This window comes from Hemicordylus capensis, chromosome 4 (assembly GCF_027244095.1).
Source record: "Hemicordylus capensis ecotype Gifberg chromosome 4, rHemCap1.1.pri, whole genome shotgun sequence".
Taxonomy (NCBI): domain Eukaryota; kingdom Metazoa; phylum Chordata; class Lepidosauria; order Squamata; family Cordylidae; genus Hemicordylus; species Hemicordylus capensis.
In genome coordinates this window covers 86,522,077-86,549,105 of record NC_069660.1, presented here as the reverse complement: position 1 = coordinate 86,549,105, position 27,029 = coordinate 86,522,077, and the positions used below count along the sequence as shown (strand labels likewise).

Sequence of the window (27,029 nt, the reverse complement as noted above, 5' to 3'; positions counted from 1 at the left end):
TTGCTTCTCTGGTACCCAGAGTCTAAGATGAGAGGGTAAAGGGTTTATGTAACCCTCCCCTTCCAGCAAGCATCCTTACCCTCTATTTACCAGGAATGGATGGTCCTCCTGTCTCTTATAGCCTCCTCTCCATATGAGTTAACAAGTCTCTATCACCAGTGCTACTGCTGTATCCACTTACCTCAGAAGTTGCTATGCTCCAGCTTTTTCTCTCCTCTGCTCCCGGAAGAAGCCAGACACTGGTGAAAGGGATAGATGAGTTAGTGGTGGCAACCGCACAATTGTGAGTGCTGGAACAGCCATTGGAGCTCTTAGCTGCTACAGTTAACTAGATGTTTTTCAAAAACATGGGTGAGACCTGAAATTGCACATGCAGCTGTATTCAGGATAGTTACATGTTTTTTTAGGACAAGTGTATAAATGGCTGTACTCTCTTGACAAAGAACTAGTTTTTATGAGTAATCAAATATCAACTAGAGAAACAAAATATATTTTGAGCCTCAAGGTATCCTCATTCTTCAGTCTCTCTCTGATAGTTCTCAAGCAAAATGGTATGTCTTAAGTTATTTCCTGGTTGAATCACTTGTTTATACTGAAACCTCAACATTAAGTCAGAAAAGTAAATGAACAAAATCTCTCTTCCAGCTCTTCCTCCAAAGCCCTCCAAACCAGTAACTCCAGTAAATACAAATGGGATAAAAGAGAATTGCAGTTCATCACTGCAGGATGCAGAATGGTACTGGGGGGACATTTCAAGGTAAATACTGCTATTTAATGCAGTGAGATTTTTCTCTCTCTTTTACATCACATATGAAATTGTATACTTGTTAAGGTAACTTTTAAGCTTAGTAAACAACTTGAGTGCATACACATTTTTCATTGACAGTTTAACAGTGGACAGTTTAACAGTGGTATGTTCAAAATGTACCTAGAGTAGCTAGGTAGGTATGTGTAGGTGTGTGTGGTTCCCCCCCCCCCTTAACTGAATTTTTAAAATTAATTTTCAGTTATACTATGTATCTCAATCTGATTTAAAATTAAATCTGAGTTTAGTATGAACATGTTGGTTTATACTCACAACCTCTTAAAACTGAATCCATAACACTGTTCAAGCCTGTTTTTTCATGTAAAAGAGAGAACCAGAGGCAAAAATACCTGATTTTTCAGATCAAGTGTTATAAACATGATAGAACAGGTTCTAGATTTTTTAAATTGCAAATTTAGGAATATTTAGATTAACAACCAAACAACATATATTCTTTCCAGCTCATAGAAGAACACTCTTCTGCCCAGTTATCTAAAGTAAAGGGATGGGGCTGAAGCTAAATGATAGAGCACATGCTTTGCATGCAGAAGATCCCAGAATCATTCCCTGGCATCTCCAAATAGGGAAAGACTGTCTGAAACCATAGATAAGCACTGCCAATCAATGTAGACAGTACTTACCTAGATGGACCAATGGTCTTACATGATATAAGGGAGATTCCTGTGTTCCTAACTACCAGACTTCACTTCTAGAAAACCCTTAAATTTCAAATAGTGGAAATTTAGGGTTCCTGCTAGCCATTATACTCCCAGTATCTCAGACTTGAGGAGGGGCAGGTTATGTCACCCAGGCTTCCCTCTCCTGTCCACTTCTGGGTTGATCTGGGCTCAAAGCACCATCAGGTGAACCTCCAAATAATCTTCTCCTGTTTTTCTCCACTTAGCTTTAAAAACATTCATACCGTTGTAGGGTAAGAACTGGAGCTCTATCAAAAGAGATCTACCCAGAAGTGGACAGGAGAGGGAAGCCTGTCTGAGATGGTCTCTTTGCCTTCTCATGGCTGTGACCATTAGCAGTTTGGAAGCAGGAGAACGTTTTCTTTTTATGAAAGAGGAGAACCAATCATTACCTCCTCTCTGCCACCCCATGGTTGACCATGCAAATGCTGCCCGCACATGCTGGCATCGCATGGGGATTTGGGGGATGCGTGCCACCCCAACAGGAAGATACATGGGGCAGCGGAGAATGAGTAAGGGCCTGCTCTCTTCTTTCTTAAAGCTCCTGGTCCCCACTCTCAAACTATGCTTAAACTGTTGTCCATGCACATCCCTAGCTGTAGCCGGATTGCCTTAGCAATGGGCCACTTTGCAACACTGTCTCTCACCCTCGGTCTGCATCGCCAGCCCTATCAGCTTCTTGTCAGGGCCCTGCCATTGCTCTCTCACCCCACCTCTCCCTGTTGTCACTGTCACCACTGCCACAGAACTGTAACCATTAGCAGGTGGCCATTCTAGTAGGATAAAGAGGTCCAATGAGTGCCCTCTTTATCTTATGTACAGAGAGCCAAACAGAAATACATAATTTCACAATTACTTTCCTATCTCAACAGACAAACCTCTGTAGTCCAAGATATTTGAATTATATTCCTAGGTAGTAAAACAACTCTATTTATTTGCAAACCAATATGTTTTAATTGTTGTGGCCAACTGGTATGTATGCTTGTTTGGAAATATATGAATTGCAGAATTGGAAATCAGATTACATTTGTGGTTTAAATTTGCTTCCTTTCTAAGTGATTTTAAATCAAGCTGTGAAGAAAACTAAACTGATATTGAAGCATTCCTTTGTCACTTCTGATCAGATACATAAGTGACACTGCTTGAATATTAGGCTGTCCTTAGGGCAAAGGCTCTAAGTGTAGCTGCTTGAAGTTCACCTGAAATTTAAAAGTTTAAACCTACCCCCAAAAGACTGAGAACTTATTAAGATGCTATGTTTTGGACAACCTAGGTCAAAGAGGAGACATTTTAAAGACCAAATATGCAACTGTTTTAGAAGCAAAATTAAAAAGAATCCTCTTATAAACTCTAGCAATTAATGCAGTTATGAATGAGGACATATTAAAGATAATACTGTGTTCTATCCACCTTTCATTCCTCCAGGGAAGAAGTAAATGACAAACTACGAGATATGCCAGATGGAACTTTCCTTGTGCGAGATGCATCAACAAAGAAACAGGGAGACTATACTTTGACACTGCGGTAAATAATCAGAATGTGTTCTATATGTCATTCTGGCCAAATTGTGGGTAGCACCTGTTGATACATTGCTGTAGTTGTCAGCAATGTTCCTCCCTCTAAGGCATGTGTGTGTGTGCACGCACACAAGTTTTTTTTAATGTCCATTCAGTTAATTTTAGTTCCTGTTCAGGTTGAATCAGGAAGGCCTCATTCTGAATACACATGTGCGCACATTGCCTTGATACTGCCGCCCAGAACTTAACTCATTCTGCACACAGATGGAAAAAAATAGAGGGGAAAATAGAGGGAACAGTCGGTGTTGGTATTTGTATTTACACTAGTCACAACTTGGCTCTCCTTTGTCAGTACCTTGCCCTTTGTTTCTCACTAGACCTTCTAAATATTAAATAGTGGAATGAGCAACTTATTTTGCGTCTGTTAATATGTAGTCTACAGTAGAACTTGACATCCTTAGAATTACTGGGGTTTTTTCATAATAAAACCAATTTCAAGCCTTAAATGGCTTCAATGAGGCTTCAAAATATGTAGGCAGTGTGAAATCTGAAGGCAAAATAGAAAGAGCAGTGTTAATTATATAGTGCCATCTATATACATGGTGCTTTACAACAGGTGAGAGGACGGTCCCTGCCCCAAGGAGCTCACAAACTAGAAATAAATACAAGGGAGATAGAGGAAGGGAGAGAAGTGGCATCAGGGTAAGTGGGAAGAATATGTGGGGTTTCTTTTCATGTTCCTTAGCCCAGAATTTGGAATATCTTTATGCAAAGTGCATATGCCTCAACCAAGGGCTATAGATTTACAGTTTGCTAAAGTTTTGCTTAAAAGGATAAATCCGACTCATTTATCTGTTCCTCCCTCAGGGAGCCAGGCCTGCTCCCTGTTCTGACAAACCAACCATGGTCTCCAGGCCATGAAGAAGAAGTAAGGAACATTTCCTGCTTTTCTGAATCCAGAAGCTGAGCTCAGTGGGGAAAGAGACATTGTTCTACATTGTCTTTCCCTCTTTTACTAAACTCCTGGTCCCACCCCCACCTGAGTGGGGGAAACGATAAACGTTGCTCCTCCTCCACAAACCTACAACTGCCTTCTCGTTAGTGGATGCTTTGCCTGGCGTCATGGGTGGTACGTAGGTAGGTCTTGCCTCCACTTACAATATTGGTCCCCAATTCAGTGCTTTATGTTTCCCAATAGGAATTAATGACTGCCATCTTCAAGTAAAGGTGTCATGTCCCTGTTCATTCAGTACTTGCTTGCTGTAGTGATGAGGGCAAGGGAGTGAGTGAACGTGCTAAAGGCTTGTTACTGATCTCACCCTGGGTAGAATCTCCAAGATGAAATATTAACTAAGGTTTGTTTGGGGGTTGTTTTTTTAAATGCTTGGTAGCATTGCTACATAGGGCCCTATTCTGATATGTAGTTTGGCAGTTTCCAGAAGGGCTAGTTGTTTAAATAATGTATGGTACTGTGAAATAAAAGCTAGGAATAGGGAAGGATTGAATACTTTTCTGTGACTTAAATAACTTTAAGGGTTTGAATCCAGAAAAAACAGCAACATGCAAACTGATTTGCCATATTAGAGAACAACTATGTTATTTGGCATGAGGCTTTGTAGGAAATCTATGAATAATGTCAAGGTAACTGGACCACATAAATATATTAAAAGGTCAGAGATGCCCTTTATAAAGTTCCTGGATATATATTTTTTTAAAAGGTCATTCTGTTCCATAAAGCTTTGAAGAACTTCCTTTGGAAAGTTTTGAGATGAGGCTAAATCCACTTCAAACATAGTGGAGCTCGAGAAACTTTATTTAGAGTGTATTTTGTTGTGCATATTCAAACACTCAAATTACAATATTAAATGGCATTTTACACATAAAAGTTAAAACTTGAATTACAAAGTTACTATGTGGGAGTTTGGCTTCCTATATTAGCATAGTTAAAGTATGACTATTTGTGACTAAAGTTTGTGCACAGTGAATGCTCAATATAATATGTCTTCTTTTTTTCCCCTGCAGAAAGGGTGGCAATAATAAATTGATAAAAATTTATCATCGTGATGGAAAATACGGTTTTTCTGATCCATTAACATTTAATTCTGTTGTGGAATTGATCAACCATTATCGCCATGAATCTCTTGCCCAGTATAATCCTAAACTTGATGTAAAGCTGATGTATCCTGTATCCAGATACCAACAGGTGAGATTCTCTGAAAACCCAGTGCTGTCATTAAATGTTCTTACAGAGTTTTCCTAAACAGTTCATTTTTCTAGAGACAGGAGTTTGCAAGTGAGCCTGCGTTTTAAGGTATGCAGTCCAAAATAAATATCTTGAAGGAAACTGTTTTTCATATATCCTTGACTTGGAGTATTCACCCTCATCATGTCATTCATTAGTCTCACTTGCAAAGTTTTGACACTGAAACATCAGCTTGGTGTTTTAATGTAACACAGAAAATGTATAGGTAAAGTACAAAATATGATAAAATGTTCCTTTGCAGAGTTGGGATCCTCCAGGGGACAAACTGGAACCCTGGAGTATAATCTTCTGGACCCAATGTGCTTTTTGTTATATAGAATTACATACCAAGATCTGCAAAACTTTTGCACACTTTTTTTTTTTACACTTTGGAGAGTGGAGATGGGGAGTGTTATTTTTCCTGTTAATAACTAAATCTAGATTTTATCTTCTTACTTTGGTCGATTTCTTCAAAGCTATAGGGTTTACAGAGATAATACTGTATACATATTTTTGAGGGAAAGTATTAAGAGTGTTATGTCTATCATGCTCTCTAAAGAAAATCTTGCAGATAAAGCAAGTAATGTCTCAAGGTTATCACTGGGCATCCAACTGTAAACATGTGTTCACAAAAACATCCAAGATCTAACCACTCTAGATTCCTCAAGCACTTATGTACATTTTTGTATATGCATGTATATTTTTGAGAACCAGAACAGTCACTGTTCAGTAGCTTGGGGGGAAATGTGTTGGCAGTATGGTCCCAGAGAAACCACATAAGTTTGCATGCAGAGGGGCTTTGTTGTTTATGCTTAGGAAGTTTGGTTTAATATTTGCATCGTCATGAAGGTAGATTGTTAGTGCTGGAATCTCTTTTGCTGAAAAGGGTACCTGTTCTCTACTTTGACACATGTAGGATCAGTTGGTAAAAGAAGATAATATTGATGCTGTGGGCAAAAAACTTCAGGAGTATCACTCTCAATATCAGGAGAAAAGTAAGGAGTATGACAGATTATATGAAGAATACACCAGAACTTCACAGGTGTGTTGTTAGTTGCATTTTTTCTTAGTCACTTAAACCAGAACTAGCATTTGGTGACAAACATGCATTCCCTGATTATAGCTTCTATTATGTAAAGTGAAATGGGGAGGAAATGGTTACGGGGGATGCTGTTGGTTGGGAAGGGTTGCACAGCAAAAACATCTGGAGAGAAGTGTTGTTGTATGAATCTGGCCTTACACATAACATCTTAAATCTAGCTCTTTAGAGTCTGGCAGATGTTTCCCATCCCTAAGCCCCCTTAGCTGCCCTCATTATGGACTGAATTTGGGGCTTCATACGTGCAAAGCATGCACTCTGTTGCTGTAGTGGATCACAGTGCTTGGGGCTAGCTTCAGCCAAATGTGCATACTCAAGGTTGTGGTCATGTAGTTACTTCCATTGTCATCATTTTCTCAAAGTGAAATAAGACAAAGCAAGAGTACTGAAGTATCCAGAGGTTTTTGAGGACCTGATTTTTTAAAGTTAGTAACGCTCTCAGTTTTGGGATTGTAATTTTAAAAATCTAAATGGCATGCCATAGATTCAGAATCCCAATTAATAATCCATTGTCCTTTATATAAAAGTAACTAAATAGAAGACATAATGTGCTTCTGTAACTTTGTGCTCCCAGTGGCTAAAATTGGTCTTTGGAATTGCTTTCTCTGCATAGGAAATTCAGATGAAGAGGACAGCAATAGAAGCTTTTAATGAAACAATTAAAATATTTGAAGAACAATGTCACACCCAAGAGCGATACAGTAAGGAATACATTGAACGATTCCGAAGAGAAGGAAATGAGAAGGAAATTGAACGGTAGGTCTGTTAAAATGCCACATGTACAGATGGTCCCTGACCCGATGCCACTGCATTTCTTCTCCATAATTACAGTTGTTCCCACCTACCCTAAAATACCTGCATCAAACACAATGCTGGAGACAGTGGCTGATGTCCTGATTAACATAGCATGTGTGCTTTGAAGGACTGCAGGCATGTGACGGGAACCGTGTGACTGCAGGGATGCACAGCTCTTTCATTCCCCCTGCATGCACAATGTTGCACAAGAATCATTAGAGTTCCAAATGCTCCTCACACTCCAGAAGGGCTCACTAAGATTGGAAACATGATGCTGACCCTCAACAACATTTTTCCTATCTTAGAGAGCCCTTCTGGAGTGCTTGGAGCAATAATGTCTCTTGCACAAAAGTGTGCATATAGGAGGAATGAGGGAGTTGTGAGAGGGCTTCTGTTGCTCCCCTGCGGTCTCTTGAAGCATGCATATTTCATTAGGTTGTCAGCCAGCGTGTGAGACTCGGATGATTCAGAAAGGCAGTTCTCATGAGTATATTATTAATGTATTTATTTATCTATTCATCTATCATATGTTTATACCGCCTGATATGTACATCTCTAGGCATTGTACAAAATTTAAAATACAAAAAGTCATAGATTAAAATCCATGAAACACAATAAAAACAATCACATAAAACATTTATTAAAACAAATTATTAAAATTATAATTGAAAGCCTGTGAGAATAGGTGAGTCTTCAGGGTCTTCCTGAAGACAAACCAAGAAGGAGATGCTCTTATTTCAGCAAGGAGCATATTTCAAAGCCCCAGGGCAGCCACAAAGATAACCCAGTTCCTGGTCCTCCCTAGACAAGCTGGCGGCAACCGCAACTGGACTTCTCCAGAAGATCATAACAGCCGGCAGGGTTCATGACAAAGAAGGCACTCTCTTAAATACCCTGGGCCCAAGCCATTAAGGACTTTATATGTAATAACTAACACTTTGTATTTCGCCCGTAAACATATCATCAGCCAGTGCAGTTCTTTTAAAATCTGTGTTAGATCGTCCCCTTGTGTTGTCCCAGAAACCAATCTGGCTGACACATTCTGTACTAATTGTAGTTTCCAGGCTATTGTAGTTTCCAGCTACAAAGGCAGCCCCACATAAGAGTGCATTACAGTAGTCAAGCCTGGAGGTTACCAGCAATATGTACCACTGTTTTAAGGTCATTTACCTCCAGAAATGGATGTAGCTGATGTATTGGCTGAAGCTGATAAAAAAGCACTCCTGGCCACCGCCTCAACCTGAGAAACCAGGGAGAGCTTGGGTTCTAGGAGCACTCCCAGGCTACATCCCAAGCTACATACCTGAACTTTCAGGGGGAGTGTAACCCCATCCAGAACAGGCAGATCTAAACTGTCTCTCTGGTCCCAACCCCCCACAGTCAGTACCTCCTTCTTATTTAGATTCAGTTTCAGTTTGTTATCTCTCATCCAGCCCATTATCACCTCCAGGCAGGCATTTAAGGAAGATATGCCATTTACTGATGAGGTTGACATGGAGAATTAGATCTGGGTGTCATCAGCATATTGATATCACCCTGCACCAAATCTTCTGATGGTGTCTCCCAGCAGTTTCATGTAGATGTTAAAGAGCATTGGAGACAGTATGGAGCCTTATGGAACTCCACACCTTAGTTCTCACTTTGCACTGTAAAACCGTGCCACCCAATCCCATCTCCCTCAGGCGATCAGAAGGATACCATGGCCGATGGTATCGAAAGCCATCAAGAGATCCAAAAGGATCAGTAGAGTCACACTCCCTCTGTCAATAGCCAATTGGAGATCATCCATCAGGCTGACCAAAGCAGTCTCAACCCCATAACCCAAATGAAAATCAGTTTGAAATGGGTCTAGATAGTGAGGCTATTCACATAGACATGCAAAACCAGGCTACGTAAGCCTAGCCCGGTTTGGCATGTTCATGTATACTGTCAGGATCAGGCCCGGTGGCACCATGGCAGCAAATCCACCTATGGAGCCTCCCTCTAAAATGAGCTAAGGGAGCAAAAGTGGGTTGTGGCTGTAAGTTCTACTTTAACCAGATGGTGATCCGTCCATGGCAATGGGGAGATGACAGGAGTCCCCACCCATGGAACACCTCCCTGATCGGAGCAAGAGACCAAATCAAGCATGTTAATGGTGTTGTTGAAAAGCTAAGCTATGGTTAGAGAACACCACAATGTAAACAATAGTATGTATGTTCAAAGTGCCACTGCCAGCTGTTTTGTTCAAGCAGCATGATTTCTGAAATCTAGGGGTACCTGCTTATGTTTTATTGATTTTAACGAAATATCTTCAAGTCAGCTCAAAGCACATCTTTAAAACAATTCATTACAATAAAAGCAAGAGAATAAAAAATAGCTATACAAATATATAAAACCAGCAGAATCCAGAAAAGAAAACAAGACAATATCAAGTCCTGCCAGGGTATCTAAATGTTCATATTGTTGTTGGCTGCCAAATGATACTAGTAAGAGTGTTCTACATTCTGGGTGCTACCCCAGAAAAGAACCTGTCTGCCATAGGCTCTCAACTCACCCCTGAAGATGGAGGAGACACATGGAACAAGGCCTTAGTGGAAGATAACATGTGGACAGTGTAGTGTCGTGTCATATCTGTTGCTTGTGCAGCTTCATTGTTGGATTTGGAGAAATAATGCCTGTTAATAATATAGTATACTTGTTACTTAAAAAAACAAAAACAAACATGATTTCACTTATAGACAAAAGAGGGATTGCTTACGCCAAACCTAATATTCTAGTTTGGTCTGTGTAATTAATTATAACCTCTAAAAACCTCTTTGTTTCTTTTTAGGATTATGATGAATTATGAAAAATTAAAGTCACGTCTGGGTGAGATCCATGATAGTAAGCTGCGACTGGAACAGGATTTGAAGAAGCAAGCCCTGGACAATCGAGAAATTGATAAGAAAATGAACAGTATCAAACCTGATCTTATTCAGCTACGCAAAATCAGAGATCAGTACCTTGTGTAAGTAGGCATAGGCTTAAATCCTAATAGTTGGTTTAGGATCCAGTATTTTGTTCTGTATATTAAAATAGATCTCTTAAGTGTGGACTATGAGTATATCAATGGAAGGGAAGCTGAGCCCTTTGACACAGGATTTTAACAGTTGGCTATCTTTTTCAGCACCCGTGCAATAACTGTATAGCTTATTAATAATTCTAATCCAAAGCATGCCTGGTATGGTACAATTCTGACTCTGGTTAAAGAGCCAGTGTGGTGTAGTGGTTAGAGTGCTAGACTAGGACCGGGAAGACCTGAGTTCAAATCCCCATTCAGCCTTGAAACTAGCTGGGTGACTCTGGGCCAGTCACTTCTCTCTCAGCCTAACCTACTTCACAGGATTGTTGTGAAAGAGAAACTCAAATATGTAGTACACCCCTCTGGGCTCCTTGGAGGAAGAGCGGAATATAAATGTAGTAGTAGTAGTAGTAGTAATAATAACAACAACAACCCCCAATGAGGCACTACCTTGGCATGGTTGTGGGGCTTGTGTGCTCTGAGGAAGGTGAGAGCTATGCCAGAGGTCCAGCCATACTGGACAGGTCTCACCAGAGGAGCCAGACAAAAAGTGCCTCTCCCATCAACAATATGGTGAGACGTAACTTTAATAAATCTATACCGGATCAGTCGTCGCCCAGGTCAACAAGGACCACGCCAGGTGCTGGAGTCCCTGGACATCTGGTGGCAAGTGGGCTACAGGACTCAGGATCTTCAGTTGAGCAACCAGGGCTGGAGACTGCAAAGTTACTGGAAGAAACGTCGCTTAACTGAAAAAAATATACAAAAAATGCCAACAAGGAAATAATGATCTGCTATTACAAGTCTAGTCCAACTAGAAGAGGTTATTTAAAAAGAATGTACCAAATTTGGAAAGAGAAGCATCCAGACACAGAAATAACAGAACAAAGGCTAGCAGACCGGAGAAGATACATAATAAGAAATAAAGTATTCACAGAAGTTGAGCTGGAAGAACTGCAAAGAGCAACACAGGCTCAAGATATTGAAGAAGATTTACCACCAATTGAAGAAGTTGCTCAGGCGCAGATGGTGTAGGTATTGGAAATAGAGGATGCCACTGTTGCTGAACTGTTTCAAAATCAAAACCAGGCAACCTCCCCTTTGCCTTCACCTCAAAAACCCAAATGCCGTTTAACAGAAAAGCAACAAGAACTAAAGCAAAAAATAACTGAGTGCATGGACCAAACAACCACCAGGGTTCGACTTCCAGCTCTAAAAACAGTTGCCAAAAAACAACTTGCTCAGGCATTAAAAGATGTCAGTGCTGCACTTGCAGAAATAACAACCAATAATTTGCAAGAAACAAACCAACTAATGTACAGTGCAGCAACAATAACAACAAAAGAGCTTGGATATAAGATCAGTAGACCTATAAAAAAGAAAGCAGTACATCACCTAAATGGAAGATTAGATTAGAAAATAAAATCTCCAGGCTTAGATCAGATGCTAGTAAATTGAAAGATATGAAAGACAAGAAGCTGAAGAATGAAAACACCAAACAGTATCTGATCCAAAAATACCACCTAGATTCAAGGAGAATTAGAGAAGTCCTGGAAATAATAAAGCAGCAAATAACAGCAGTGTCAAAGAAGGTTAGCAGATACGAAGCCAGAATTACACAATACAGGGAGAATCTCCAATTCCAGTCAAATCAGAGACATTTCTACCAAAGCATAGAAGGAGAAACTGCAAGAAACCTAGAAACACCAAATAAAGAAGAAACAGTGCAATTCTGGCGGAAATTATGGGACAATCCAATAGATTATAATAAAAAAGTAGGCTGGATGAAAGAGGTCAAAAATGTAACCAACAAATGCAAGATCTAATAATAACACCAGAATTAATAAGAGAAAGAGCAAAGAAAATTAAAAATTGGACTGCGCCAGGCGACGATGAACTGCATGGATTTTGGCTTAAAACACCTAACAAGCCTTCATAAACAACTATCAAAACAGTTCAATCACATTTTGCAAGGAGGTGATATTGAACAATGGCTAACAACTGGGAAAACCCATCTCATCATGAAAGACCCAGCAAAAGGTGCAGTTCCAAGTCATTATAGACCGATAACCTGCCTGCCAACCATGTTCAAATTATTAACTGGAATAATAGCAGATGAAGTGATGCAACACTTATTAACTAACAAACAGCTTCCAGTTGAACAGAAAGGAAATTGCCCGAACACCAGAGGCACAAAAGACCAGCTGCTGATTGACAAAATGATTTTAGAAAATTGCAAGAGAAGAAAAACCAATCTAAGTGCTGCATGGATTGACTACAAGAAAGCCTTCGATTCATTGCCTCACACATGGATACTAAAATGTTTAGAAACAACTGGTGTCAGCAAAAAATTCAGATATTTATTTAAAAAGCAATGAGCATGTGGAATACACAGTTAACAATCAATGGCGAGACACTTGGACAGGTTAGGATTAGAAGAGGCATTTTCCAAGGGGACTCACTATCCCCTCTGTTGTTTGTAATCGCCATGACCCCACTTTCACAAATACTAAACAAAACAGGCCTCGGATACCAAAGATCTAAAACATCCAGTAAAATCAACCATCTGCTGTACATGGATGATCTGAAGTTGTATGGAAAGTCCCAGTCAGAAATCGAATCACTGCTAAACACAGTCCGTGTATTCAGTAGCGATATAGCAATGGAGTTTGGACTAGACAAGTGTGCTACATTACTAATAAACAGAGGAAAAATAACAAAAACAGAAGGAATAGAACTGCCCAATAGAAGCAAGATCAAGAATCTGGAAGAGAAAGAACATTACATATACTTGGGCATTCTCCAGGCTGATAACATTGCACACACTGAAGTTAAAAGAAAAATGGGAAGTGAATACATCAGGAGAGTTAGAAAGGTCCTAAAGTCCGAACTCAATGGCGGGAACACCATACAATCCATAAACACCTGGGCTATACCTGTTATCAGATACACTGCAGGAATAATAGACTGGACCCAGGCAGAGCTAGAGACGCTAGATCGTAAAGACCAGGAAAATCATGACCATCAATCATGCTCTGCACCCCAGCAGTGATGTAGATAGGCTCTACCTCCCTCGCAGCTCAGGTGGAAGAGGAATGCTGCAAGTCCATCAAACAGTAGAGGAGGAGAAAAGAGGCCTTGAAGAATATATCAAGGATAGTGAAGAAGATGCACTTCAAATGGTCAATAATGTGAAACTATTCAACACCAATGAAAGAAAGCAGGCCTACAAGAAAGAACAAGTCAAGAACCAAGAAGAAAAATGGAGAAATAAGCCCCTGCAAGGTCAAGATTTGCACAATATAAGTGGAAAATCAGACATCACCAAGACCTGGCAATGGCTTAAGAATGGCAACTTGAAGAAAGAAACAGAGGGTTTAATACTGGCTGCGCAAGAAAAGGCACTAAGAACAAATGCAATAAGAGCAAAAGTCAAAAAATCAACCACAAACAGCAAGTGCCGCCTTTGTAAAGAAGCAGATGAAACAGTGGACCACCTAATCAGCTGTTGTAAAAAGATCGCACAGACTGACTACAAACAAAGGCATGACAAGGTAGCAGGGATGATACACTGGAACATCTGCAAAAAATACAAGCTACCTGTAGCCAAGAATTGGTGGGACCATCAAATTGAAAAAGTTGAAGAAAATGAAGATGTAGAAATATTATGGGACTTCCGACTACAAACAGACAACGATCTGCCACACAATACACCAGATATAACTGTAGTCGAGAAGAAAGAAAAACAAGTGAAAATAATCGACATAGCAATACCAGGGGATAGCAGAATAGAAGAAAAAGAAATAGAAAAAATCACCAAATACAAAGATCTACAAATTGAAATTGAAAGGCTGTGGCAGAAAAAGACCAAAATAATCCCAGTGGTAATTGGCACCCTGGGTGCAGTCCCAAAAGACCTTGAAGAGTACCTCAACACCATAGGGGCCACAGAAATCACCATCAGCCAATTAAAAAAAGCAGCTTTACTGGGAACAGCCTATATTCTGCGACGATATCTATAACAATTGACAATAAAATTCTGGCATCCCAGGTCCTTGGGAAGGACTCGATGTCTGGATAAAACAAACCAGTCAATAACACCTGTCTGACTGTGTAAACAAGAAATAATAATAATAATTAATTAATTAATTAATATCCACTTTGGTTTTGAAGTAAAAGGCAGTCTATCCTAAGCCCATATTGTTGAATGAACTGAGTCAGAGCAAGGAGCCAAACGATGCTCTTATATGATATGCTACTTTCCTGCATTCGTGCTATTACTGCCTGCCCCCATATGCAACTGGGGCTCCATTGATCAAGTGGGTCCTGCCCATATCTTGCTGGTGAGAGGAGGAGGAGGAGGAAAGGGATGTAAATGAAAACCTTGAACAGAGGAGGGTTTTTTTCCTAAGGCAAAGTTAGTAATTTTATGAAGTGTCATACATGCAACTGGGGATGCTGTTTCTAATATGCTCTTAGGCAGTTACTTACATTAGGGGCACTACTGTAAAGGGGAGGCATTGTGGTCTAGAGTTTTGAAAGCCTTTTTTCTGTATGATGCAGATTATTACAACATACTAATAACATATATTGTGTCAAATTGGCAGCTGGCTTAATCATAAAGGAGTGAGGCAGAAGCGAATTAATGACTGGCTGGGAATCAAAAATGAAAACATTGACGAGTAAGTGTCTTTGTACTTACTGTAATATGTAATATGAATAACCAGATCATAGGGACCTATAACTCCATGTGAGTGTACATGCATATGACTACCATCTAAGCATGTGTACAGTTTCTTTAACGAAATCTCCATACCCAAGAAGCTTTATCTATCTGAATGACCAAATAAGACCAGTGGTAGTTTTCTCCCTTGGTCAAATATGCTCCCACAGGAGTCATTCAGGACAAATTTAACTCCAGCCATCACTAGTAACATTACCACTGGTGGTAAACAATTAGTGACGATTTGGCACTGGTTGTGGACTGGCATCTTCTAAAGGAATTATCAGATAAGTTATAATACTCAGCAGTAACTAGTTAAGTATATGATATTGTTATCTTATGCTGATGAAATGCAAGTGTCTGAGATAAATATAGCTAATATAGGCTTTGGTCCAGTATATGCTCTCAAGAGGAGATAATGGTGGTGTTAATTTACTGTTGTATTGGTGGTGATGTCACTGTTTACCTGAATTATTTAATGTGGATTAAGTACTCTTAATAAAGAAAGAGATTCCTGTGCTAATAAGATTTGTTGTGTCTTCTTAGTACATATTTTACAAATGAAGAGGATGAAAACCTGCCACATTATGATGAGAAGACTTGGTTTGTTGGAGACCTCAATCGCATCCAAGCAGAAGATTTGCTTTGTGGGAAACCTGATGGTGCATTTTTAATTAGAGAAAGTAGCAAGAAAGGCTGTTATGCTTGTTCTGTGGTGTAAGTATCAATTTCCTGAATTTCCTTCTGGCTGAAATCCTACATGTGCTTACAGGGAAGTATGCCCCACTTTGTGGTGCTTGCTTCAGAATAAGCATGTATAGGATTTGGTTGTATGTATTGGACATCTTTTTATAAGAGCCCTGAACTTAAGCCAAAGATCTATCAAGTCCAGCACCCTGTTTCCCACATTGACCAGTCAGATGCTTCTGGGAAGCCCCCAAGCAGGGCATGAAGGCAAGCGCCCTTTCCTACTGTTGCTCTTCAGCAACTAGTATTTATTGCCATACATGTTCTGAACCAGGAGGTGGTTCAGATAGCCATCATGACCAGTAGCCATTGATGGCTTTATCCTCCATTAATTTATCTGATAGATTCCCTTTTAATTCCATTCAAACTAGTGGCCATCACTATATCCTAAGGCAATGAATTCTACAAATTAATTATGCATTGCATGAAGTACTTCGCTTTGTCTATTTTGAATGTCCTGCCAGTCAGTTTCATTGATGACACCAAGTTCTAGTATTGTTAGAGAGGGAGAAAAACTCTTCTGCCCCTTTCTCCATACCATGCACAATTTTATAAACTTCTATCATGTCCTCCAATAGTTTCCTCCCCCCTCCCCCCGCTACAATTATAACGCCTCAAACACTGTAGCTGTTCCTCATGGGAAAGGTGCTCCAAACTCCCTGATCATTTTAGTTGTTCTTTTCTGTGCCTTTTCTGCCTTACTTTCTCAAAAATGTGTTAAAGTGTGTGTTGTGGTGAATGCAACATGCATAAAATTGCATTAAATATATGTAGGAAAAAATAATATGGGAAATAGCCCTTAAGATGTATGAAATTATGGTTTGTGAAACCAGTTAGCTGTCTAAAGTACTCTGAATTTTCAAGCTCTTAACTGGGCATATCAGCAAAACCAAGTATTTGTATTTGTCCCTATGGTCAGCTGCTTAGAAAAATTCCCTTCTAATCTGCCATCACTTCCAAGTCTGAGCTAAGTCTTGCTCAGTGGAAACTTATCATATTTTAAATCTGGGACTGTATCCAACAGCTACTGCTCAGCAGGTCTGAGGTAGGGGTGTGCATGAATGTTTCATCCCGAACCAATTCGCCTCAAATCAGGGGGGCAGTTTGGTCCATGACTGAACTTGTGGTGGTGATGGGGGTGGGTGGGGAATTCAGCCCGTGATTGAACCAGCTGTGGGGGGCAGGGGTGAGAGGGGGAAACTTCTTACCCTTGGCAGGCGCAGCTGCCGGCACCAGCACTCACCCTCCCAGCGCCGCCACCTCTAAGCCAGGCGGCTTGGTAAAGGGGTGTGTGCTGGGGGGGGGGGTGGAGTGGCAGCACTGGCAGCTATCCTGGCTGTGGGTAAGCAGTTTGCCCCTCTCTCCGCCCTCCCTCTCGCTGCCTCTAAGCTTAAGAACTGGCCAAACCGAACTGGCCAAATCGTTTCTGTGCACACCCCTAGTCTGAGCCTTCAACGTGTCCTGTAAAAATAGCTTTATTAGCAGGGCTGAGGGAAATCATTGCTTTAAACCTTGGAAAGCTTCTGTCAATCATTATTAGGCTATATCAGCCATTGGTCTTTCTTGGTATGAGGAAGTTTCTTAGCCGAAGTGCTAGCATGGCATGCAGCCTAAATTGCACATGTGGCATCATGTTCATCATTGTCACAGTGCACTGTAGATAGACTCTCCCTTTTGTTATATCACCAGTGATCTGTGCTTGTGTCTTTGTGACATCATTATAATGGGCTTTGATGGGAGCTGAATTTTCCTAGGTTGCATATAACTTGTGTTTAATTTATGAAATGCTTTTCCAAGACAGGGACATGCACTCTGCTTATTTATTTATATAGCATTTTCTAACAAAAAGTTCAAAAAATACTATACACAGTGGAGAAGTGAGAAAGTTGTTCCCTGTTCCAAATGGGTTTATCTTTTATCTTCTCTTCCACAGGATGTGGCTCCTATCTCCCACACAATCACTTCTCCCTCCTCCTACCTAGTTGTTTGCTCCCATTCAATCAAAAATTACAAAGACCTATACAGGTGGTCCTCAAGTTCTGTTATGGCCTACAACCATGGATAATGAAATCTTGAGTCAATGGGAATTGGGGAATTAGGTTCCCTGAGGTTGAAAAAGGACTTTAAAAGTGGGGAAGAGGCAGAAATGAGAACAGTGAAGTACTGTGACATGCTCTTCAGGTCTTCAGCTGTCCAGCGATAACCCCCAGAACACCCAGTTCCTCTGATTTTCTGTGAAAAATCATGCCCCCCCCCTTTTAAGAGCCAAAAAATGCTTCCATGCTGCAAAATAGCCAGAAATGACATCAGAGGTCATTTCCGGCCACCAAGGAACCCCTGTGCAACACACAGTTGCTTACAATGCTCATTCTTAGTCATAATTAATTACTTTTCAATATATCATTGCCTCTAATCTGCCAAGTAATTAACCATCATGTTATGCTCTCTGTTTTTCCTTTATAGAGCTGATGGCGAAGTTAAACACTGTGTGATCTACAGCACTCCAAGAGGTTATGGGTTTGCAGAGCCATATAATCTATATAGCACCCTTAAAGAATTAGTCCTTCATTACCAGCATACCTCCCTCGTCCAACACAACGATTCCCTCAATGTCCGGCTTGCTTATCCAGTCTACGCACAGATGCCCTCCCTTTGTAGATAAATTCTTGGAGGGTGAAGTGTAGGGTGAAATGTTGGTTATCTCGGATTTTCTTTTCTACAGTTTTTATTAGAACCCAGAGGGCATTCTTTCTCCTTAGACTGCTTGTTTTGCACAAGAAGTGATTTGATGAATGTGAATCGGAAACCTAGCAGCAACAAGACAACAGCTTTGGGGTAGGTGCCCTGGTGCTACCTGAAGATCAGCTGTGTTTTTATATAAGGAGACTCTCTCGTTTTCCCTATAGGAAACAAGTAAACATTCTAAAATGCATATGAGAAACCTAAAAGCAAAACTGTGGAGAGAAACATTTTGCCAGGCACCGTCAGTGAAACTTCTACTTGGATTTTTGTTTTTCTGAGGTATCGGTAACGTTGTTCAGTCTTAAGCTCTAGGAAAATGAAGGAAAAGTCTCTGCTACAGAAGCTTTTCCCTGTTAATTTTAGCAGCTTTGCTGCAAGTCAGACAAACTTACAAATGAGGGCTCATCTTGATGTAGCATGGGATTTGGTGAGAGGAGACCAAAGGAGTTATGGGGAGAGTTTCAGGTTCTTATTTAAAAGAAAATCCTCAAAGAAATATTGCTTTATGTTTTACCAACAATAACAAAGTTTTGGCTATGTCAGCACTACATGTCTACAAATAAAGGAAACCAAATTGAACCCACCAAAACTTCGCTCGTTGCTGGATTGAGCACTTATGGGGAAATACTGCATTTGCAACCGCACACTTGCCAAAACTTGAAGGGAGAAATATAAAAGCTAAAACTGTGTGTGTTCAAAACTAACCTAACCTGATCTAACTGTACCACCACCCCCCACCCCTTATTACTTTAAAAAAAAATCCTTTCTTCCAAGGATATCGAAGTTTGTTTTTAAATGATATGAAACTTTGGGATGTAAACCAGGATGAAGCTGGCACTTGGCATGTGTGTAAGATGCCAAACAATGAATATTCTGTTTGAAAACATTTTTAAAAAATTTTTGAAGTGCAATGGATTGCTTCTTATAGCTTGTTAAACCAAAAACTATGGGTGCAGTCAACGTACTGTTGAAACTGGCTACAAAACAAAACAATACTTGTAATGCATTTGGATTGCACCCTAAATAAACTAATTCCATTGCACAGATTGTATACTTGCCCTTAGAATTCATTATGGGATTACCATAAGACAAACATTTTGTTTTCTGAATTCAGTGGGACTGGTTAAGCTCTAAAGTGGTAGAATCTGTCATTACATAAAGAATTTTGCTTGGTGTTCTGCCATAGTCAGATTCATCTGAATTATGTGTAACAGCAAATAGTGAGAACTGGATTCACTATACTGTGAGAATTTGTGCTCCTAAAAATGCTGTGTTACTCTTTTTTATTTTCTTTTTTGTCACTTATGCCCTTGTTGATTTTTATTGCCATTTCTAAAGATTATACTTGAGCTAGAACGTGTGCTTAGGCAACAAGGAAAAATAGGCATTCAGCAAAAAGTCTTTCTTCTTCTATGTAGTATTTGAAGTATATGCCAGGAAGTTGGAACATTTTGATATTTTTTTTCTGGCTCTACCCCACCTTCAGTGCCACCTTGACCCCCCAGACTGTTAGACTTCAATGTTTACACAAAGCAGAATGCACTATAGGGGAGCATAGAAGTATTATGCAGAATATTAAATTGGTGAACATGATAAATCTTGAGCACTCATCAACAGCTGGAGGGGCCAAACTAGATTGCTTGATGTGTCCCAAAAGCACTTCTGTTTTGCACTAATCTTCTGCCACTTAAGCTAAGTGCTGGCTAACCAGCTGAACATAGTCTTCTAAAAATGGAACTGTGGTTGTCAAAAGATCTACCCTCTAGTCTTCAAATTTGTGAGAAGACCATGAATGACCTGATGTGCCCCTTCTCCTCAAGCCCTCTCTCTGCAGCCTGGACACTCATTTTCCTTTTAGTCACCAGCAATACACTTCTTTCATTAAGTGTAGCTTTGGATTTTCTCAATCCAAAGAAAGAAAGAAAATTTTTTGTTCTTCCTCCTGGGGACCTGGCTAGCTTGCACTTGCACATTTTAATCTGGCACCTGCACACTACCTAATATTCCCTTGTCATAATATCTAGCCTAAGCTGTGGAAACCTTCCCTGGCTAACCAGTGATTGCTTTCTGAATACCATAGAGGAGTTCTAAGTAAACAATGAAATAAACTAATTGGCAGTATAATATAGAGCTACATAAAGTCATTCTCTGTTCCTAGATAAATGTGATCCAAGTTTGCCTATAGAGCATCAGTGGCTCCTGTGTTTTGTTTCCGACCGTCGATACATTCAGAATCATATGATCTCTTCAGACTTCCTATTTTAAATCTGATGCACTTTCAAGTTCACACATTCAAAACCATTTTGATTAGGACTGTGTGCAAATTAAACTACATATATGGCTTCATTTTGGTTTGCCTCTCTTTGCATTTGGTTTGGGTAAATAAGTAACATCTGCTGGTGTTATCCATCTGGTGTTAGCATGCCTCTCGCATTAGACTTTTTTGAACAGACTTGGCAAGTGAAAACGTGTTCTGGAGCCAGTTAAATTATGTAGCAAGTATGTTCTGTCACAGTCCTCTTTCAGTTTCCAGCAATGTTCTTACCTGTAATAATTGTTACACTAATGAAATTTAGCTGACCTCAAGTCGCAGTATTACTTTTCATGGCTCAGATCACCTTTGGTTGTTGGACTCAGCCCTACTAGCATGACCAGCTGTGTTTATGAAGCTAAAACAAATGCATAAGAGAGAAAATAGCAAAATGGAAGAAGTTAAATAGATGTGTAAGGATAAAGTGCAGAAAATGTATGTGTTCTTGGTTTTGCTTTTAAAGCCAGTTTGCTAGGTTTTCTTTGGTAGAACAAGCTTTTCTCACCTGATAGCAGCTGGATTAATATTTCTCAGTTACCCATTTCTATAGACTTATTTTGTTTTGCACAGTGTTAAACAGTGAAAAGTGATAAGAAAAAGTGTTTTTACTGTTCACACTCCCCCCCCCACCCCAGTGTATTTGCAGGAATTGGGTATGATTCAGTATTTTGCTTTCTCAGAAGAGAGAAACTGCATCTCTTTCTGCACTTACAGTTGTGATGCACAACAGATCAACCAAGAATGAAAAGTCACTGTACTGCCAGTACTTCTGCTGACTAGTTTCTTTGCCAGTCGCACTCCATAAGAACAAATATATTGGTATTAATGAGAATTTGGAGGAATGCTGAAAGCACCACATTGCTTCCCCTTTGCACCCATGCAGTACTAATCAATACCAGAACTGCCTGTTTAGTGGGACAGAAATACATTGTGTATCAAAGGGTTTATTTGTAGTTTAAGTCCATGAGTCAGCAAGCCATTGTTGGTGTACACAAGGGTTTACAGATGCACACTAGAGCTGCTTGCTTACTCCTTCAACAGCAGTTCCTTACATTGCATTACAGACCACTTTTGAAACTGCACAGAGTTCAAAAGTGACTTGTCAAGCATTATGGGGCTGCTGGAGCAGGAAGAAACCCTTCAATAATTCTGATGTATAAGTGGAGCTTGTCTACAAACCTAAAACAAAAAGGGGCAGGGGAGCAGAAAATAAGCGGTTACCCAAATTTACCTTTACCTCCAGCACCACCCACCAAGTCTACTTGCACTCATATTTGCAAAGAAATCAGCATACAGAATCCCTCCAATCCCAATACTTTTCATTTATATCTGTGTAGGTGTTTGGATAAAAGAGAGAATAAAATATAACTATGTCAAACTACTTGTACAAGACAGCCAAACGCCAGTCTGTGTGCCCTCAGGAATAGGGATTGGAGCGATTTTTTGGCCTGCCTCAAAGAACAGGCAGACAATAGACTTTAGGAACATATGTGTACACATTTAGTGCTATGTTAAGGGCTTGGGGTGGCTTAGTTCTGTAATTTTCCTGTCGCTTGCTGTGGAAAATCTTGACAACATGTCCAGTGACTTAATGCTGTGACTGTTCACTTAGCAGTTTCCCTGTTTTGCTATCACGTTTCTCAGTCTAGAAAAGCCCCCTTTTGGTACTTGAACAATCTTTTTTTTTTCCTGTTTGAATGTTTGTTTAATCATACTAACAAAGAATAAAACTCTGAAGTGGTAGTGAGTATTGTATGTATGCAGATGTAAGAGCTTCTTTGTGATATAAATTATAAGTGCAGATCTGGGAAAGCACTACTAGTGTGTGTTTGAAATTTTGTTTCATGTACTCATTCAGATTTTTCTGGTACCCCTTTTTTTGTTAATGTCAGTTCATAAATGTCTGCTTTAGAATTTTTGGTATTTCAATATATTCCTAAAGACATACATCCAAAAGATTTGCATGCAGTGTTTGTTTCTCCTATTAAAACATTTTTTATTTGAAACAATCAGTTCCAATTTTGGCTACCTGAAACCTCTGTTTTATGAGATGCAGCAAGATTTAACTCAGTCATGGACTGTGTTTTCAGAAGAAAGTGATTCTTGTTTGGGGTGGTGGGGAGGTCTGCTCCAGAACTGAGGTATATTTAAGACACTTTTACAAAATGTATTTGACTAGGAAGTCAAATGAAACTTTAAAATAAATAGGATGGTGACTTGTAGCCCCAGGCAGATCAAGCACCTATAGAGAACCCTATCCATCAAACTCAAGCCCTCTGCTGCTGTTCCTCCTAGTCATCTTCACCAACCCATTCCTGGGCATTACTTGCCCAGGAATCTGCTCCTTGCCCTACCTTGCAGCCCCATCTGACTCCTCTGACTTGCAATAAGTGAATAAAACATCCCCTCATCATGATAACAGGACCAAATCACCCTGCTTCACCCAACTTAACAGCAACATGAGCTGGTGAGGTAATTCACACATCAAAAACTGTGTTCTACTCAGGTCTGGGAGCTGTGTGTGCTCTCAATTTTCAGTTGTGTGGAAACAAGATAAAAGGAAAACATGGGTAGAAGTGATTGGTGGAAGCAAGGTAGGAAAAGCTACCCAGGCTTTCCTCCTATCTTGCTTCCACACAACTGAAAATTGGGAGCACACACAGCTTCCAAACCTGGGTAGAACATAGTTCTTGATTGCTTGAATGATCTCTGTGTTTCTCACCTAGGCAATGGAGATAGTGCCTGCTACTGCTACAGAAATTGGGATGTTTCCTATCCTACAGTGAGGCTATTTTCGCGATCACCCAAAAGCGGGCTAGGGGAGCCTAGCCCATTTTTGGGCGATTGTGTGCTGCAACGGGAGCTGCGCAGCTCCTGGCAGGTAGCCTCCATAAATACCCCTCCCCTTAGACGAGGTTAACTGAGTGAGTGCTCTGTTAACCTCATCTTTTTGCTCGTGTGTTGCCACCACGTGGCAACACACAAGTAGACCCCCAACCTGGAGGCTTCAAGCAGCCTCCCTGGCTCTGACGTCTCTCCAGGATGCCCCGCACACTCACGTGGGCCATCCTGGAGCTTCTCGTGGCCACACAGCCCCCAATCCCCGCAGCTCCTGCTGGCTCTGTAACGGAGCCAGCAGTCATGTGGGCGGCCAATCCAGCCGCCCAGGGCTGCCTTTGGATCGTCTGCAGGGAGAGCAGGCCAAGCCCGCTCTCCCCACAGACCCGGAAGAAGCTCTTCTCACTGATTGTGAGAAGAGCTTCAATGTCTTCATGGTTTGACCTTCTTTTGCCTGGCTGCAGGTATCTCAGCCAATCCTAGTTCCATCTTCCTGACTACTGGGCACTATTTCTACACATTCTTTTCCTTGTTGCCACTATGACTCGCTTCGATCTTGCAGTGAGGGGAGGGTGAGTGAGCAGGTGGTTGGTGGGGAGAAGCAGCAACAGCCATCAATTTGCTCATGCCATAGAAGATGGCTGAACAGTTGGATCTTCTCTCTTAATTTCTATGGGGATGTTTGCCTGAGGGACCTCTAAAAACCTGAAGTTGGTACTATGTAGCTTCTTCCATTTGTGCACCTGCTTGCTATGCAGATTAGCCCCCACCATGTGATTTTTTTCATCTTGTTTTCACAAGGCATTGACAGGAATTTTTATCCGTGGTATGAAGAGAACACCACATAGTGGTTTTGCAGTAGCTCATTGCATGGCAGTCATATCATGCAAAACTATTTTCAAATATATAGAATGTTCCTTTTTTTAATATGAAAGGACATTGCTTACAAACAAATATCCATTTTGGGTCCAAGATTTAAAAGGCCAAGGTATTCCAGTGAAGCAAAAAAAAAAAAAGGTGGGGGGGAGGTAAAACTTGTTTGAGAAGCAACACTGTGGGCCAAACTAGATGAGACACTGGGAGACCTGTAATCAATTGCCCCCATATTTGTTACACGTCAAAGCAGCCACAGGCTTATCCCCTAATACAGTCATTCTCAAACCTGGGTCCTCAGATGGTGTTCGACTACAATGCCCATCATCCCCAGCCGATTATTGTGGCTGGGAATGATGGAAGTTGTAAGCCATCATCATCATTCAGGTTTGAGAACCTCTGCCCTAATTTGATGAGATGCTGATCCTTGATCTTTCTGTGTCTCCTCTAGTCTGGCCCTAAATAAATGACTTTGCTTAGGAAGTATGTTTTAAGTGAATACTAAGAAGAAATCATTATTTTGCAAATCTGGTGTTCTGCAGGCAGAAAACTTCCACAGGGAGGGAGGGAGGGAGGGAATTCTTATGCATATTTTGTTCTGAAGAGCATGTGAGGCTCCATAATCAGTCTGACTTTTCTAGGAGATACTGTTTCAAGCACTGGCATTTGGGGCTGGCTCCAGAGTTTTAATGCAATTTTTTCTACTATTCACCACCTTTAGGCAGTATGCCTTTTGTCCTGTCTTATGGCTAATGCAGATATTCCCACTGGCTTAGAATTTAACTTGAAGAGCTCTTTACAGAGAATTGCACTGCATTCTGGATTTGTTAAAAGAGAATCGCAAGGATTCAATGAGTATTGCATGTAGCAGTGACTCTTGTTAAGAGGCCACTGATATTTCACATCATTTGGTATCTTGCCTGTTATCCATGGGAACATTGCACTTTCTTCTGTTAGCACCTCGGGGCACTTTTGTGGTTTTTGTTGTTGTTGTTTTAAGGCAAGGAGTTTGCAGTGCTTACAGAAAACTATTTCAAGACATTTTTCAGTGGTCTACATAACCCCCTGTCATCACAGATCTGTTTAAGTGGAACTATGCCCTCACTTATGCCAGCCAGCTGTGCAAATGAATCCATGTGTTTGTCTTTTGAAGTGTAGAGTGTTTGGTCTCTGGGTGACTGACTAGGAAGAAATCTGACTCAATCTGTTAATAATTTTGTATATTTTTTGCCAGTTTACAGCACCATGGGATTGTACTGATCTGCAACGTACACACGCACACGTGTGTGTGTTGTGTGTACACTATATGTATATAGATATATGGGAAATAAATTCACATACACACATCTATATACATAAGCCGTAAGTGGCACTGCCCTTCTAACAATCCAAATTCACTTGGTTTACCCGCCCCCCAGTCTGAAAGTTGGGATTCCCCCTGCAAAAAAACAGAAGTCCGGGTTCATCACTAATACTCCTGATGTGCTTTTAAAATTCTGTTTTTTTAGCATTTTACTTACTTGCTCCAGAATAAAACATTAGAATTTATTCAAAGCAAAGCTGTTTGCATTTTAAAGCAGCCCCATTTACTTTGAGATATAACAGTTGCACATATTTTAAATAAATAAAAACCCCATCCAGAGCTAATGTGCAAAGGAGAGCAGCAGCATTCATCACTGTGTATGGACTCATTTTTATATATATAGAAATATTTGTATCTATGTAAGAATGAGTGGTAACTTCATCTTATATTGAGGTATGCCAGGACTGTACACTCCTTTGTACATCCCGCACATGAACATTGCATTCTTGAAATCCATTTTGGTTTTCCTTTTAAGGGATGCTGTTTGTCAAAGATCTTGCTTCTCATGGGGATTGTTGATTTTGTTTTGTTTTTGTTCTTTTAATATGAATTCCAGCATGTTAACTTTGGTAGTCTTGTTGGTATGTAAAACCTGTTCTTCTGTCATTTTATGGTGTAGTCAAATTCATGTAGTTTAACTTTTAAAAAGAAACTGCTTCATGAGAAAAACAGTTGTATGTTAGTCATATTGTAGTTTCTAGATGAGTAATGCAACATTGTACTTGTCACCAAATGTGCTATGATCTTACTGTATGTTTCTATTTTTTAAAATAGATGGTTGAGCTTTGGAATCCCAGACACTAAGCATTCTGGCCTACTTTGCTTTAGAATAAAAATGCAATAAAGGATTGCAATAAAGCACATTTACATGTAATGTTTTAGAAGGATGTACTGACCGCTGTTTCTAATAAATTCAGAAATACAGCCTAGCTGCTATGATATGATGGTAAAAATGTGTTGGCTCTGTTTGAAACGTAAGATTAATTCAGAGGAAAATTTTGATACTTTGGCTGCAAGTGTCAAATTCCAGATAAAACTGCATCTATGCCAAGGAATCTTCTCAGAAAAACTTCCCACTGGAACTGCAGAGTGACACATCCATGGATAGCAGCTGCTGTAGCCATGGCCTTCTATTGTTTCCAGGCCTGCTGGGTCCTAGTGGCTGAGTACAAGTGAATACACCAGAAAAGCAAGGTAGAGCTAGCTTCTCCTCCTACCTTGGTTAAGAGCAGG

General features: G+C 40.3%; 1 protein-coding gene across 3 annotated transcripts in view; it reads left to right on the top strand.

The window, feature by feature from the left end:
- Positions 1-26,735, top strand: part of PIK3R3 (phosphoinositide-3-kinase regulatory subunit 3) — a 74,665-nt gene extending 47,930 nt beyond the window's left edge. For all 3 annotated transcript variants that reach the window (XM_053248907.1, XM_053248908.1, XM_053248906.1), the window contains 9 exons: positions 646-757; positions 2,929-3,027; positions 5,043-5,223; positions 6,179-6,304; positions 6,975-7,117; positions 9,969-10,145; positions 14,807-14,881; positions 15,469-15,639; positions 18,133-26,735. In XM_053248907.1, the coding sequence (XP_053104882.1) occupies positions 2,957-3,027; positions 5,043-5,223; positions 6,179-6,304; positions 6,975-7,117; positions 9,969-10,145; positions 14,807-14,881; positions 15,469-15,639; positions 18,133-18,331 (1,143 nt within the window). In that variant the 5' untranslated portion in view covers positions 646-757; positions 2,929-2,956 and the 3' untranslated portion in view covers positions 18,332-26,735. The remainder of the gene's footprint in view (positions 1-645; positions 758-2,928; positions 3,028-5,042; positions 5,224-6,178; positions 6,305-6,974; positions 7,118-9,968; positions 10,146-14,806; positions 14,882-15,468; positions 15,640-18,132) is intronic.
- The last annotated feature ends 294 nt before the right edge of the window (positions 26,736-27,029 follow it).